At 47.0% G+C, this 16,985-nt stretch overlaps 1 protein-coding gene across 1 annotated transcript in view; it reads left to right on the top strand.

Moving 5' to 3' along the window:
- MYO5B (myosin VB) overlaps window positions 1–16,985 on the top strand; it is a 91,299-nt gene that overhangs the window by 20,455 nt on the left and 53,859 nt on the right. The window contains exons 11-14 of the mRNA XM_062600527.1: window positions 1,734–1,815; window positions 3,759–3,899; window positions 12,769–12,891; window positions 13,745–13,828. Of these exons, the coding sequence (XP_062456511.1) occupies window positions 1,734–1,815; window positions 3,759–3,899; window positions 12,769–12,891; window positions 13,745–13,828 (430 nt within the window). The remainder of the gene's footprint in view (window positions 1–1,733; window positions 1,816–3,758; window positions 3,900–12,768; window positions 12,892–13,744; window positions 13,829–16,985) is intronic.

Raw genomic sequence — 16,985 nt, 5'->3', positions numbered from 1 at the left:
CCGCTGCCCGGAGCGGTGGGAGAGGGTTGTCTCCATATGGAGGGTCTGTATGGAGCGGCTGTAAGCTGAGGATGCGGAGGCTGTGGATTTCCAGTACTCGGCGCCCGTAATCCCGTGTTGTTTTGGGGGCGAGAGCAGGCAGCACTAGGAGCTGTCGTGTGTGTATTGACCCTGCGCTGTTTGTGGTGGTTGCAATGTTAAAGAGAGAACTGGAAGAGGTGACCTCTGCGTTGGGATTAACGTTGCTCTTCGGAGCAAGTGTTATCGGCCCTCTCACCTGAAGGGTGAGAAGCAGCATCTCAAAAGCTTATAACATTGAATTGCAATAAATAATAATTAAGTAATTTGAATAAGCTGTTAACAGAAATAAATAACTGAATGTATTGAACTGTGTTCTTTTGCATAAAAGATAGTTTACTCCAGTGCAGCACTCGGTGGTTTGTGCTGGTGGTTACCTGACGCCTGGGACGTGTCCGTAAGCTGTTTCTGCTCTCTGTGTGTTTTGGCGTGCTTTGTTCGGTGCAAAGGAATTACGGGTCACTTATCGCGGGCAATTCGGTAGCTCCTCGTGATTCTTTTGAAGAGCAAATTCCTGCAGACGTTTCTGGATTCGGCAGGGACGGTTTGTTTTCATTCCTCTGCTGTTTGCAGCGTGAAAGGGAGTGTGAATGCCGGGGTAGCCAGCCGTGCGCTGAACTTACTTATGAACTTCAAATATTTCAGTATAAGCCCTGGCGCCGCTGCAGATTTGGGATCTGCCAGTCACACAGCAGAATAAGGAGAAAAGACAAAATGGAGCAAATAACCATGCAAAAATATTAATAGCCTTAAATACAGAACTGCATCCGGCATGAGGGGAAGTGTGGGTGAGTTGTGTGTTTTCTTTTTGCACCAAGATATAGGGAAAAGCTTTGAAATTAATTGCAAGAAAATGACCATTTATTTGCTTTTCCCACTAGGATATTGTCTTAGCACCTTCTCAGAGCTGGGACATGCACAGGACAGGCAAAGCAAACTGCTCTTCTGGTTAGCGAATAGTACGGGAATAGTTCCCTTAACTAGCAAGTTTGCATCGTCTCCCTTGCAGCAGCTGGGCTCACCCCAGGCTGGCTCCGTCCAAGCTGTGTCCCCGTCCCCCCGGGGAAAAGGGTTTTGTGCTGGCATCGACCTCAGAGTCCTTTCAAGGAACGCGTGGGGATCGGAGCTAAAAAGGCCATTTCTCCCTCTGCTTTCGGGAGGTCACTTGCTCACGTGCATCCGATTTTTCTGCTATCGGGGATGCAATACAGAGGCTGTAACTATGACTTTATTTTTCTTTCTGTTCTACTGAATTGCATTAAAAATAATGTCTTTTTTAAAAAGACAGCAGCTAGTGTTTGACCACCACCTTTGCAGTGAATATATGTACTCTTAATATTTAATAATATTCTTCCACAAAAAGGGTTGTTGTATTTCTCATCTCAGACAGCTCTACCGTCTAATGTGCAAGCAGCTACGGTTGTACGAAGTATCTGACTTGTGCTTATCAGAACAGACTTCTTGAATCCCTTGAGTTGCGGAAAGGAGAGATACAAATTTGGGGTGCGAGGAATAAGGCGTAGATCAGAGATAGAAGGGATTTAACGAGACTGAATAACTGATGTTCCCTGTCACGTCGATGACTCCATCGCAGAGTGAAGCAGACTTTTTAGAAGCGGCGACTCTTTAACGCTGATTTATTCATTGCTTTGCAGGTTTGAAACTTTTGAAGTGAACAGCTTTGAACAGTTTTGTATCAACTATGCCAACGAAAAGCTCCAGCAGCAATTCAACTCGGTAAGGTCAACTTGGCGACGCGCCCTAAAACTTAGAAAACTCATCAAGGCCAGATTAGCGCACGTCCGCTTTGCGCTTAACGGCGCTGGTCTGCAGCCTGGCCGGCGTTGGACGTTGTCCTTGCGATGCCGTCTCTCCCGGGCCGAGGCTTGTGCGCTAAATACTCGGGCCAGCTTGGAAACGCCGCTTGGTTTGTTTATAAAATTGATCCTATAAGCAGGTTTGCAAATGGTTTGTGCAAAGGGCCCCTAATGGTTTTGAACAAGTCAGCGGTTTGCCAGCTTTGGTTTGAATCATAGAATCAGTAAGGTTGGCAGGGACCTCTGGAGATCCTCTAGTCCAACCTCCCTGCTCAGCAGGGTCACCTACAGCATGGTAGACAGGGTTGCGTCCAGGCAGGCCTTGAAGATCTCCAGAGAAGGAGACTCCACCACCTCTCTGGGCAGCCTGGTCCAGTGCTCCGTCACTCTCCCAGGGAAGAAATTCCCCCTCACGCTCAGGCAGAACTTCCTGTGCTTCAGTTTCTGCCCATTCCCTCTTGTCCTGTCACACGGGACAACTGAGAAGAGTTTGTCCCCGTCCCCTTGACACCCTCCCTTCAGGTACTTGTCCACACTGATCAGATCCCCCCTCAGCCTTCCCTTCCCCAGGCTGAAGAGGCCCAGCTCTCGCAGCCGTTCCTCCCAGGGCAGGTGCTCCAGCCCTCTGATCATCCTTGCAGCTCGTAGGTTTGCACGGTTTCGTTCCCGAGCCGAGCCGAGCCTGGTGGGTGGTTGTGCTGAGTCCTAGTTTTTGTTGTGCAATAAAGCATGAGTGAAAACCTGCTGATTAGGTGCAACTTAAACTGCGGCAGCTGAAATTCTGGATTAAATGACCAGATGTCCACGTTCCTTTTTCACTTTGATATGTGGTGCAATAAATTCTTCTATTTTATTAGGTACAAGCGCATACAGGGACTGAAAACCAAATCATTAAGGGGTCCTCTTTTGCTCTTGTTGCAGGCAGGGAAAGACTTGCTATTTTCAGGATTTGAGGGAGAATCTGTTAAATTGGAACAGCTAAGCATTGCAGGAGAGTTTGGCACTTTGAAACTGTATCATTTGCCTGGCACAAACGTTTGCGATATCTCTAATGCATCATATCGCTGCTTGTGAAAATGAAGAGTAAATGATGAGCTGTGTTTGCACTGTGCATATTTTACTTAATATGTCCAACTATCACTTCTGAAGCTTATGAATTTGAACTCAGAGATGACATTTTTGAAGAGATTTTAAAAAGCCATCTTTTGAAGAAAAAAGTGCACTTGAAAAATCTCTTTAAAATATGCTTAGAAATAGCCAAAGACAATTTATCTGCCTGGGGATAGGTCTGAGATATGTAAGCCATAGAAAGAACTTTTTATTATTATTATTATTACTATTTTTAGGAAAGTAGGAATCTGCAATAGAGATGTTCACAAATTGGTGGTGGTGCTGATGGTGATATCTCTCCCAGGAAGATGACGTGCTTTGTGAAGTGATGCTCACCTACCTCTCAGGGCACATGCGCTCAAAGTGACCTGGCTTTGTGCTAGCGAACCTGGTGCAGGTCCCTCATTTAATCAGGAGCCCTGAAGGGGAGTAGGATTTTTGGTCTGAACTTGGAGTCCCAGATGTATCTCATGGCCGTTCAGAACGTGGCTTTTGCTTTGATGCAGTGACGGCTTCAGTAGTTCTTTAGTGAAAGTCATTTAAAGGCTTTTTTTTTCTTTTCCCCCATGGTTTCCTACGCAACACTTTTACTTTCCTTGCCAGAAACTAGATTCTGTAAGTGATAAAGCCTGAAATTTCTGTGACTTGTTGACATACTGTGGGAAAACTGTACATGTACTAATGAGTAAATGGGGCTGCTCCTGGGCTGCTTTGAGGTGCAGGTCAGTAACTGTGCTGTTTTTCTTGTCTCAGCATGTGTTCAAGCTGGAACAAGAAGAATACATGAAGGAAGAAATCCCATGGACTCTTATAGACTTCTACGATAACCAGCCCTGCATAGACCTTATAGAAGCGAAACTTGGTATCTTGGACCTGCTGGATGAAGAGTGCAAGGTAAAGAAAACCACTCGCCTTTTTGCTGATGTTTTTGTTTTTCCAAAAGGTTAAAGAATGGATTGTCCTTCAGCATGCAGACCTTTGCCTGTAGTAGCTCATGCAAGGGTAAAGGACATGTTGCTTGGGTGCTCAGGGCTGGGGCAGGCTGTTGGCTGTTGCTTTGCTTCAGGACTTTTGAGAGCCTCTCTGGTAGAAGTTTGCCACTGATGTTTGTACCACATAATGCCAAAGCTTGTGATTCTGGCCTGGCTGCACTTAGGGGTAGCTCGTACTTGTGACTTTCAGTTCCTTCAACATGATTGAGGAGCTGGTATTCCTCCCTGCCTCAGCCCTTGTTTGGTCCTGAGGGAATACTGAATCTTCCTGCTAGAGTTATTTGGGGTGAAGTCAAGTACATTTAGTGTAAAGTCTTCAGATGTTGGAATTTTTGCTTCTGTGGCACTTAGCATATGGAAAAAGTGTGCCTGGGAGGGTCTTCTGGTTGGTTAACCTTGCCATGTTGAGCTGTGCCACAGGCCTGAAGCGAGAAACATGTCTCCCTGGGGAATGGCTGAGTTCTGGAGCAGTGAAAATCAGGCCTGGGCTGTGATGAGTAATGAGGGAACTGACCACGCTACAAAGATTCGCTGAAGCCAGCGGCAAACTCGGGTTAACTTCGGTCTGTACTTCTGCGGAGGACCGAGATGAGATGTCCCCTCGGCTCCTTTGGTGTAGAGAAGCAGAAGCCAGTGATGGCCTTCTGTAGAAGTGTCTTCACTTGTGTTGGCTTCACGCTTAGCAAATGATCCAGCGTTCTTTTGTTGGGGTTGGGAATCAGGTCTTCCCTTTGCTTTTGTTGGTCTGTAGCTCTGAAACCATAGAGACAGAGTGTTTAGTTTTGTTTGGAGGTTTCTGCTTCTTTTTTCCTTCTTAATTAAAGATCAGACGAATTACATTAAAAAGCTTGGGGACATTTAAAAATATGTATTGTTTTATTTTTTTAAGGCAAGCCTGTAATTTTGGGACAGTGGATTGTGATTAGTAGATTGCTTACCACTGTCTTTCATACCAGCTTAAATTAGTTCAGACTTGGGAGTTTACAAGAATGCTAGAACTGCAAACCTACACAGGAGTCCAGGAGAGAGGCTGGACTCTTTCTTGTTCAGTCATAAATTACCAAATGCATCTAAGAATGAGACATGCCAGATGGGAGATCTTCCTGGGAAACTGGGACACCTGGTCTTTGGCATGGGGCAGTTGGGGAAAGATAAGAGCCTTTAAGGATGATTGTGGTAGTGGAGAAAGGGTTTTCAGTCCCTTTGACATAAAAATACTAGCACGTAATAGAAGTTGATGTAAGGCAAATTCAACCTTATTGAATTATTGAATATTGAAGGCTGACAAGCCTTTTTAATGCTAAAAACAGCTTGGTGGGAAGAGGCAGAAGACCACCTTCCCGCTGGATGCGGTTGCTTTGCGGAGGCAGGTGTACCAAATTGGGAAGGGCTGCGTTCGTTTTGTTCCCAGCAGTTCCTCAGGTGAGTTTGGCAGTTGCATAGTCAATAAGTTGTTGTCTGTTTGGGAAGAGTCTTAGGTATGTTCTGGGGCAGGAGACATCTTGTTGGTTTGGGATGGCTCCCTCAAGGGTTTCTGGGCAAATGCAGGAGGGGTGAAACATAGGGTGGTGCATGGACACAGATGAGGAAGGAGTCTCATCACTGAATGGCTGAGGTCATCAGAGGGCCCAGGTCGTCCTTGTTGGCCTGCTGAGATCCATAGGCTTTGAACAAAGCCAGTGGACCAAGGGCAGTCATGTTGTGTTGCATCAGAGGGGAAGGTTTGGGATTCATTATTTAGACCTTGGTCCCTACTGGGGTTTGGCAAGACGTGTGACCTGTCCTTGCCTGTGAAAGGAAGGTGACCTGTTAAGTGACTACTCTCTGCAGTGTGACAGTCACCAGGCGTAGCAGGCCTGTCTTCAGCCTGCAGGTCCTGCACAGGCTCTGCCCATGGCTGAGGAAAGCGCCTAAAACAAATTGCAGTTGAGGTGCTCTAGAGGCTCAGCTAGCAGGAACAGCTAGAAGTGTATGAATACTAGAAAAAAAGCCTTCATCCCAGCTTGTCTTGTCCTCTCTGTTACAGTTTCTGAACATAACTTAAAAATGAGAGCAAATTAAACATAATTTAACACCCCTAAAATAGCATCTTACCCAGCACGGGCTCAGGAGGAGGTCAGAGATTTTTGCTTGATATTTGGCCCTGTTTCATTTTGTTTCTGCCCTGTTAAGCCTGTTAAGTTCTTCAAGCTGGAGGCAGCCTCACGGTATTGAGCAGACCGGAAGGAAAATTTCCCTTCTGACATCCTGTCTGATAACTCCCTTCGAGGGGATAACTCCCCTCTCCAAAGCGCCCAGTGCTGGTTGCTCCTCGTGATGGGATGTTGCGCGAGCTGCAGCACTGCTCTCATCCAGGAGGCAATTCTTCTACTGGAAAATAACGTGTACTGTGTAACAGCAGTGAGAAGTGGAGCTTGGGTGTAAATATCTCTCTAACTGTTGGTACTTTTTAATTTGTGCTTTTTTTGCCCAAGAAACTGGAACACGAGAGTTGTCCCCCTGCATCAGTTGCCAGTTGTCTCAGTGGTGTCTGTCACCGGGAAATGCTGTGATTAGTCACCGGCTCCTTTATGAGCCCCCAAATTGGCTCTTTTATAATAAAGTGCAAGCAGGCTTTAGCACTGTGGAAATTTCAGCAAGCCTGTCAACTGAAAGCACCTGTGTCTGCATGGAAACCTTCACACCCACGTTGCCCGTGGTGGACCTTCTTCTGTCAAGGTTGTGCAGCAGAGGGTGAGCAGCTACGCTGGACCCCATGGCGGGTACAGGCGTACCGCAGGGCAGCGGGCACGCGTCTCACTAGCGTTGAGCGTGATGGGGAAATGTGCTCGGGGACTGTGGTGGCAACAGGAGGGTTTGGGCAGCGTAACGAAACACGGGTGATGCAGCCTCCGCACTGGCGCACAGGTCGTCGTTTCGCAGGGTGATTAAATTATCTTCGGCGGGAGGTTGGGAGTGTTCTGGATATGCTGAAGCCGTTTGGCTAACAGAGATCGTTCAATGCTTAATGAGTGTCTTGCTGCAGATTTTAGAGAAGAAGGGTGCCAGGAAAGACAGACGTGAGAACTGGCAATGAAAGAAAGCCTTTGAATTGAAACTGGAGTTTGAAGGACTAAAGCTGTCTGTTGAAAGCAAACCATAAAACCTGTAGGTCTGAGAGAAGAGGCCATTAAGATCTGTTTGTATTGTTTGGGTTTAACTAAACAGCTTTCAGGTCTTCAGAGTTGAGAGCTGTCACAGAGTTAAGGCTGGAGGGGACCTCATTTAGTCCAACCTCCCATTACATCCCTGATCAGCACAAGGAGCTTTATAATCTTTGTGGGACTGTGACCCTGCACCTTCTGCTAAGTTTCTTTGGGAACTTAGTCCGTTGAAAACTTGGAAACAAGGTCCTCAGAGAACCTTGTCACAGTCTTCCCCATTTCCCATGCTGGAGGATCACCTACCTCCTGGGCTCCCTGGTACAAGAGAGACATGGAGCTACTGGAGAGAGTCCAGCGTAGGGCTACAAAGATGACCAGAGGGCTGGAGCACCTGCCCTGTGAGGAACAGCTGTGAGAGCTGGGCCTCTTCAGCCTGGGGAAGAGAAGACTGAGGGGGGATCTGATCAGTGTGTACAAGTACCTGAAGGGAGGGTGTCAAGGGGACGGGGACAAACTCTTTTCAGTTGTCCTATGCAAAGGAACTAGAGGGAATGGGCAGAAATTGAAGCACAGGAAGCTCCGCCTGAACGTGAGGGGGAATTTTTTCCCTGAGAGTGACGGAGCACTGGCACAGGTTGCCCAGAGAGGTTGTGGAGTCTCCTTCTTTGGAGATCTCCAAGGCCCTCCTGGATGCAACCCTGTCTAGCATGCTGTAGGTGACCCTGTTGAGCAGGGAGGTTGGACTAGATGATCTCCAGAGGTCCCTTCCAACCTTACCAAGTCCGTGATTCTGTGATTCTACCTGGATCTAGGGCTTATAGGACCTTTTGGCTTTGCTTTAGCAGAGGAACAGGAAGAGTGATGTCCTATAAACAGAAAGCGACCTTGCAGTATTCTTGTGAGCCAAGGCCAGCATAACAAGTACAGAAAGTTACCCACGGGATTTAGGAAGTCCTATAGGGAAAACTGATGAGCCTTGAAGTGGAGAGAAGGAGGAGGGGGAAAGGCATCTAGGAGGATCTCCCTCCCTGCCTCTGAGCTGTGAAATGTGGAGGGAATCATTGTGCATCCAACAGAGTTGGTGGGAAATAATTTGGAATAAGAGTAGAGCTTTCAAGGAGAGATAGGAGAACCCATATCAAGCCCATCAACAGAGATGGACAGTAAGGAGAGAGATAGTCTTCCAAAAATCTAGCCCTGGCAAGTTGGGAGGTCATGTAGAAGATGTGTTTGCATATCTGGGATATGAGGAGGCTTTTGAGTATGCTTTGTCTTGTTGTAGAGGGTAAAGAATGACTTTGGAGTTGGCAGACTTTCCTGGAAGACTGAAGGAGTATGTGAAGAGCAGGTCCAGCGCTCTGCAGTGGAGGAGCTAGACTAGGCTGGTGTTCAGGAGACTGAAATCACCCTACAAGGAACTTCAAAACTCTTTAAGAAATGTAGTGACATCTCTGAGTCAAAGCTGGATGCAGTTTTCTGTTTTTCTACCCGAAACCACCCGCTCTGCATAAGTGCTGTGCATTTTCCATATTGTTCCCAAAGGTCATTTGGGAGTAAAGTCTGAAGCTGCTGTGGATATCTAGCTTTCTCCCTAAGGGGTCTTGCTACCCAGCTGCTTCCTTGCTTTTGATTATGCTGTTGGGTTGGGAGCAGAAATGGAAAAAAATATGATAAAAATGTTCTGTTAGCATGAAGCGCATCTAAAAGGTTTTGGCCAGCAAAGGGCTTTTCTGAAGGACTGATGTGCCCATCATGACATCTTTGTTCAATTATTTATTATGAATCTCTGGGAGTTTCTGCTCACTGAGGTGTGATGTGACTCTAAGGCTGTCAAAGGAGGATTTGTCTGACCAACCTCGTGAACTCCCCGGTGATCTCCAACTCCCTTGTGGGTTCTTGTTGTGTTTTACAGCACGTTACCAACGTGCTATACATAACAGCATACCACGTGTTATGCTGTTGATTTGGCACATGCATTTTCCCATGCTGTTCAAAAAACGCTCTTTAACCTTTCCTGTGTCCTTCTGTCGTGCGCGAGAAACACTGAAAACTAGACTGCCAAAACCAGGCTTCATTCTCACTTGTCTTTCCATGCATCACTGTGAACTTTGGTATCCAAACAAACACATTTGCCTTCTCTCAATTTGTTAGTTTTTTGACCATCAGAAATCAGCATGTCCTGCAGCGCCACGTGGTTTGTTGGAGGTGTTTCTGTTCAACGAGCAGCCGTAGGGAGGGGGAAGAGGGGCTGCACCGCTGGTGTTTCCTGCCGGCGGACCATCGTTTGCTCTAATGAGAGGGCAGGATAACCTTGGCTGTGTTGTGCTGTCGGGTTGGGTGCATGACTGTGAAGTTGGGCGCATCGCTTCCTGCAGAAGGTCGCTCTGGAGGGCTAAGGATGCTCTGAATACCCTGGCTTCTCTCGGGCTTTGGCATGCGTTGGAGTAGTAGGGTGAAACAAAAAACAATTTAAATATTTTCTACTATGCTTGTGGAGTGCTGGCTTTTAGCTCAGCAAGTTTAGGTGGACCTTCGTTAACTGTCCCTCTTCTGTTACTGTGGACAGAATCTTACCCATTAGCCCAAATACCCCCTGAACGACTCCTTGGCTACCTGGGCATTTTGGATTTTTGCATTTTTTTTTTTTTTTTGATATGGGGAGACTTCTGATACAAAAGCAGTGGCCTTGAGCGCGAGGACCAATCCTGGCCGTAGCGAGCAGCTCCGGTTTCTGGCGCAGTAGCGTGCAGAGGACCACGTGTAACGAAGGAGGGCAAAGACAAGCATTACGGTGCCTGGCTGGTTTATGCGGAGTGACAGGCAGATGAAGGCCGTCGGCACAGCAGGGATAGGAGCAGGACCAGTGATGTTATGTAAATCACTCATCTAAGGTTATTCCTGTTCAGAGATTTCCATACAGCACCTACAAGGCACCCTGGTCTTCCTTCCTCCTCCACCTCCTCTTTGTCCTCCTCTCCTCCCAAAAAAGTCTTGCTCTGTGGAGGTGTTCTCTGAATAACTTTCTCAGTGGCTTGAAAGGCTTTAAGCTGCCAAGCAAGTACTGAAAGCTGTTATAATAGTGCAGTTAATGGCCCTGTTAGTTTTTATCTCGACCTGGGCCTGTCTCGGATGCTTCCCAGGCAGCTATGAAAGCACTCGAGCTGCACGCCAGTGTGCGAGGAGCCGTGCGGCGTGGCAGGAGCGGCGCCTTTGAAGCTCAGCTCCCAGATAAAGCAGGTTTCTCTGCAAAGTGGCTGGCCTGAAAGAGAGCTGCTGTGGGATAAATCTACTTGGCGCGGCACGGGGAGCTTCGAGGGCTCAAGGCAGCCATGCTGCAGCCAGCGGAGGGGACGTTCCTCCCCAGGATGCGAGGAGTGTGTGGATGGAGGCTCCACCGCAACCAGCACGTGGCCGGTTTTTAGTCAAAAGAGAAGCTGAACCTCCTGTTGTGATCATTCATCAGTAATACTGTATGTGAGTGTATAACAAATCATGCCTTTGTTTATATAACTCTGAAGTTTAAGTATGCACATATATCCTGCCTAAATAAAGTGTGTGTAGGAGCACAGTGTGCTTCTGTTGGTGCCCGACGCTTCTGTCCTGTGTAGAGCTCAGACAATTTCGTGCCTTAGGTAGGACAAAAGGCCCCATGTGGGTTTCCTATCCAACGTGGGGCTAAGTGGATGGGACTGACTTCCCCGTGTTAGCTGCAAGCTAACGAGGTGGGTGAAGCTGGAGCAGGAGGCAGAAATGAAGGCCCAGGCAATTCCGGCAGTCTGGACTTCAGCTCCGAGCGTGCAGTGCTGCAGAGATGAGGACTGGAGGTGTTGGTGGTGTGCTGAAGTCCAGAGACAGCTACCCTGAAAGAGAAATTATCCCCCTGTGGTTACCTTCTCTAGAACCACTCACCCATGGGTCCTGCATGACGACAGATGACAGGATATCATTCTCTGAAGATCTGATATGCTGAACAGATCCTTAATAATTAGTCTTTACAAGAATTGTAATCATGAGAGTATCTAAAGTACATGTAAATTATTCTCTTACAAAATAATTCATTTTTTTCTTCTTTCTGGCAATGCAACACATTAACTTCGGGGAATAAGTTTGCAGTCATTTACTGGGTGATAACTGTGGGTGTTGACTAAGAGGGTGAGCTGAAACTCTCCTTGTAGGTGTTCACTCCTGGGAAGTCCCCATCCTGTACCCATAGTGCCATGAGACTTCTTTTTTTTTTTAGCAATTACAGTTGCTCAGGATTTCTCCATTTATTCTCCTCCGTCCTAGTGACAGTATCTTGACCAACGTAGTGGCGTGGGCCTCACCTCTGCAGAGTGACCCAGTAATTAGGACAATTCTCCATCTCTAGAGAGCTGGATATCTTGGTGTCCCACGGGCAAATTTATTCGACGGTAGGTCAACGTAGGACTTGGGTGTTGAACTGGGTGTGAATATGATACTAAGGTGGTTTCGGCATCCATGGGATTCATGGCACGGGAAGGTTAGATGTGTAGACAGGGACACATGAGTCATCTGGCTATGCTATCGGCAGGAGCAGATGGGGAGACATGAATTGGAAGTCCTAGCTCCCCATCCCTGGCTGCCTATGTGAAATTACTCCATCCCATGGCTGGGATGCAAATGTCTGAGGAGATGATGTTGAAAATGGTACAGAGCAATGGATTTGGCACAGTGGGAGCTATCTTCTGTCTAGTTCTCTGCCCAGAAAGTCCCATCTTGCAGATAGTATTTTGGACTAGGCAACTGTACAAATATATACAATGTGAGGGTGAGTTGGATGCTAAGGCTTATAAGAGTTGGAGTTTTCTTAAGCATTTTATTACTGTTATTTTAAAATAAAATGGCACCTCTCGAATGTTTTCTCAGGTGGCAGTTTATGAAACTATTGGCTGTCATTTGGTCCCCCCAAAACTGCTGTAAGAATGTGATGTCTGTGCCTAGCAATTTGTGCAACTTAAGCACAAAAATACGTGTCATCCCTCCACCCCCACCCCGCAGGAGCTATCTCACTGTTGGAATAATACCAGCATTCAGATGTTTCTCACGGGAAATGAAGTTGTACTGTGTTTGTGTGAGAATACACATGAAAATAAAACAGTACCTGTTCCCAGAACTACAGAGGACAGGCAATTTTTTTCAAATATTAATGTAGTTGCTGCTGGCAGCATTCTTGTAATGCGCATTATTCATTATTTAGTAGTGGTAATGTCTGTATTCATGTCAAAACTAAACGTGTCCCTCGCCCAGAGAGCAAACGCTGTAGCAGAGCCCCTTGGTGCTCCGGTCAACAGGAGCTGGAGCCCTGATGAAGGTATGGGGAGTGCTGATGGAGGCATGAGTTGGGATGTTGACCTAAAGCTATTCATATGTTGATTCTCATGCTCCTGCCTGTTAAAACTCTCTGATGCCAGCGGAGAAATGGGAGTTTGGGGCCACATTTCTGAGTTTTTCTTGTTGGCTGTGATGCACATCTTCAACTTCTGCTTCTTCCCCAAGCTGCTGTGATTTCTGGTGCCCTTCCTCCTGCTCAGCCATGCAGGAGAGGATCCCCTGGGTGGGGGTGTCTGCATGCCTGATTGCAGCTGTGCTCTTTTCTTTCCCGTTCAGGTTCCCAAAGGAACTGACCACAACTGGGCGCAGAAGCTGTACGACCGGCACGCTGGCAGCCAGCACTTCCAGAAGCCCCGCATGTCCAACTCCTCCTTCATCGTCGTGCACTTTGCGGATAAGGTAACCGGCTGCACGTGGTGTACGCTGGGGTTCACGCAGAAAGGCGCCTTGCGTGGAACGAAGAAATGCACCTACAGACAAAAAAAATAATAATTTAGAGCAGCAGTGAGCCACTGTTAGCGATAGGGATGCCTAGCTCGGTGCTCAGATCTTCATCGGCTTGAAGACTCCCGCCTCCGAACTATTGCACTAAGCTTTAAGTAGGTACGCTTTCCCGAGCAGAGAAAAATCCTTTTTCCCAAAGCTGCAGTGAAATGAATTACTGTCAGGGCAGCTTCGCTGAAGAAATATTGGAGCAGGGGATTATTTAGAGGAGCAAAAGTTCTGTGCGTCGGAGGCTGCAAGGCGCAGCGGGAAGAGGTGCGCGAGAGCACAGGGCCAGTGCCACTGCTTTGAGCGAGAAGATGCCAAGCTTTGGATGTGTGTTTTGGGATCAAATGGGAACGCGTTTTTTTAAAAAAAAATGTAAAACTTCGAATATAAAATATGTGCATGTGTGTATATAAAGATGGTGTCCTTTTGTCCTTTTGAGGTTTATTGATTAGCTCACAGGGAGCTTTGGAGTGCATTTTAAGCAAAAATAAAAAATAAAATAAAATAATGCTGAGCAAATAATAATCCTTGAGTTCTTACCACTGGTTTTGGTGGAAATGCATCTGGATGCTGTACAAAGCAGTTTAATGACTAAGAACAATCTATTTGGGTTAAGGATTTTGACCTCATTCAGATTCAGTTTTTTAATTAAAAAAATGACCTTTAAGCTCTAATTCAGAGAGAGCATGTTGTGGCTGCGTTATTGTACTTTTGGGAGGGGAATTTAACCTCTTGCTTTTTTCTCTTTGCCTTGTGTTAGGTGGAGTACCAGTGCGAGGGCTTTCTCGAGAAAAACAGGGACACTGTGTACGAAGAGCAGATCAACATCCTGAAAGCCAGCAAGGTAAGGGGCAGGAAAGCGGTCTGGGATCGCGCCGACCCGGCGCTGCTGCTTTGCAAGTTCAGAGCTCAGTGTTTGCGCTCGCGTTAAAGCCCAGCAGCCTGCTCGTAGGATGATCCTGGTATGCAAAGACGTGCTCCAACGCTCGGTGAGTGTCTTGCTGGTGGCATTGCTGACCATTTTGCCCGCTGCCCGGAAAGGGCTGTTGCCTTTAGCTGCTGAGCTAAATCTAAAGTGAACACTGAGGTGTTCCTCGTGGTGACAGAGCTGTTTTACACTGCTCTGAGTGTATAATTTTAGCAAACTGACATGTTAATGATCATGTTTGCTCTTGCTCCTGTGTTACAAGATTTTTGTGCTGTGTAGCGCTCTTCTCCCAGGTGTTGTAAAAACGACTCATAGGCACCCAAAGGTGCTAAAGGGATCATAGTGATTGACCTGGAATAGCGGGATTCGTGGTAGAGCACTCTTGGTCTCGCAAGCTGTAGATGTGGTTGGCTTTGGGGCTCTGCGGGCTTTGACATGAGCAGGACCTTCTGCAAACTTTTTAATTGCGAACAGCTGCAAACTTTTTAATTCCCCCAAATGTTGTGAACAGGTGTGTGTGTGTTGCATGCTGAGATCTTGGTCCCTTTGCTTGAGAAGGAGTGTGATGAGGGGAAAAGGAAGGAAATGTTATTTTGAGGAGGATGTTAAGCAGGAGTTTATTCCTGTCAAATAAGAGAGGCTACAGTGGGAAATTAATGGCATATTGTCAGCAGCTTGCCCTGCCTTTCAACAATGAATTTGTAGGAAGAAGGCAAGGTATGCAATTTTCCTGTCCATGGGGGCAGTTGCAGGTCTAATAACTGTGAAGCTGGGCTTTAATAATGCCTAAATCAAAAGCACTGTGTGTTCAGGAAGCTTACAGCTTTCACAGAGCAAAAATTATGCCTGATTAGGGCTTATTAGAAACCCCAGATAGTCTGGGGGAATAATTGCTGCTGTACGATAAATTGTTGAGCCAGCCAGCGCTGAACTTGCTGCTGCAGCTACTGCTCCAGCAATAGCTGCTTTGGGTGAGGGTTGGGGGATTGAATAACCCCTTGGAGGTATCCAGTGGCTTTGTAGCTGGGGCAGAAGCGCACAGCCAAATGGGGAGGGGGAAGGTCATGCTCTGCTGTTCCTGCCTTGCTGTCACAGCCTGTACAGCATCAGGATCTACTGACAGCTTGGTTTTATCAAGGTCTTGGAAACATTTCTTGGGAAATCCTTCTCCTCCCACAACAGTTGTCCGTGTGGAAGAAAGCAAGAGGTTTGGTTGATTCTCTTGGCTTGCTGCTGTTTCTGTTTCCCAGTGCCCCTTAATGGAAAGGGCATCGGGACAGCACTCTCCAGAAACGATAAGGTGTGTTACGGACCGTGCTCCTTGGTTGTCCTCTTGCACAAGTCTCAGTCTTCCCTGCAGAGCAGGCTGTCCTTTGGTTTGATAGCAAAGAGGCAAACCTCACTCCTTGGAGCTGACTGTCTTGGTCTAAAACGAAGGGTTTCTTGCTTGGAGCAGAGGAATTTAAGTTATTAATAGGTAAGCCTGAGGGCCAAAGATTTGGGCTTACTTGGCTTCAAAACTATGCTGATACTTCTTGGATCAAGCACGAGCACTTCATGAGTTCCCAGCACTGCTGTGGCAGCTCTGCAGCTGGCTCCTGGACAAGTAGCTGCAAATGAATGTGCACTTCCCATGAAGCCTCCAAAATCCTGCACTTTGGCTTTTGCGTTCTGCTTGTCCTTCTGCCAGTTAGATTCACAGAATCACAGAAGGATGGAGGTTGGAAGGGACCTCTTCAGATCATCTGGTCCCACCTCTCTGCGCAAGCAGAGTCACCTAGAGCACATTGCACGAGATCACGTCCAGGCTGGTTTTGAGTATCTCCAGAGACGGAGAGTCCACAACTTCTCTGAGCAACCTGCTCCAGTACTCTGTCACTCTCACAGGAAATAAGTTTTTCTACATTTCCCTCTCTTTATTTCATTTCTCACCTGCAGCATGAACTCCATGGATGTATAAGCCAAAAAAAAAAAAAAATTGTTTCTTTTGCTGTAAAAAGTGGTCCAGTTGCTCTGAAGCAAACAAACGTCAGCAGCAGTGGTAATGCTGAGGCTTGTACTGTCTCTGAACTCAGAGAGATGCAGTAATTTGAATAAAACTTGCATTTGTGCTGACAAGGCTGTGCCACAAGGACTTTGTCCTAACTTGTGAAGGACCAGGATCAGGCCTGAATATGATATACGCTGCCTTCCCCCTTATGTTCCCACCAAGCCAACATGTGGGCAAGGGGGGAATGCTGCCAATTTAACACGGCAAAGGCTTGAACGCATCTTTGTCAGCAAGTATGTTGCTGATGGAGAGCTCCCACCAAGGTGGAATTGCGTTCTGCTAATTAGAGTGCAATTACTTCAGCCAACAAGACAGCAAAGAAAGACTTTATAAAGCAGCTAATTAGTTTTGAGAGCACTGGTCAGCTAAAGCGGTTGAGATGATGTTCTCTGAATGAAGGAAGCTGATTTGAATGCCGATCACAAGCGCCGGGGCACCCTGTTAAAGAGATTATATTCCCGTCCTGTGTAATTAAGAATAATGCACCAGCGGTTTCAACTCGGCAGATTGCAAAGGAAGGTTTTGTCCTTCTCCTATATCCTCCAGCTTTCGTGAGCTGCTGCGGATGGTCCAAGCTGCACTGATTCTGCTTTACCTAAGCTGAAAGTTCACCTCTGAGGCTGATGTCGATCGCTGGTCCGGTAGCAAGCACTTTAATGCTATGAATAGCGATCAGAGAGAGGGATTGATGACACAGACAACTAAGCATTGAGAGGATATTTTGGAACCCGAAATGACAGCCCGGAATTTCGCTGCGTTGTCAAGCAAGATGCTAAATTGAAATCTCTGTTGGTCGCCTTCCAGCTTCAAGCACCTGCTGCCCAAACAGCCCACTTTTGTGCCCCAGAGATCAGCATGTCATAAAAGTGAAACAGCTGTCAGGATGCTTTTTGGGGGGGCTAGATGGTGAGCCAAACAAAAGGTGCAAGCCTTTGTTTTGGCATGTGTAGTGGGTAGGAGTTGAGTGAGCTGCAGAGATAAAAATAACGATGGTAAGTGTACAGCAGGTCCCTAGCAAGCGTG

This window comes from Rhea pennata, chromosome Z (assembly GCF_028389875.1).
Source record: "Rhea pennata isolate bPtePen1 chromosome Z, bPtePen1.pri, whole genome shotgun sequence".
NCBI classification, from domain to species: domain Eukaryota; kingdom Metazoa; phylum Chordata; class Aves; order Rheiformes; family Rheidae; genus Rhea; species Rhea pennata.
This window is presented reverse-complemented; position numbering and strand designations above follow the sequence as displayed.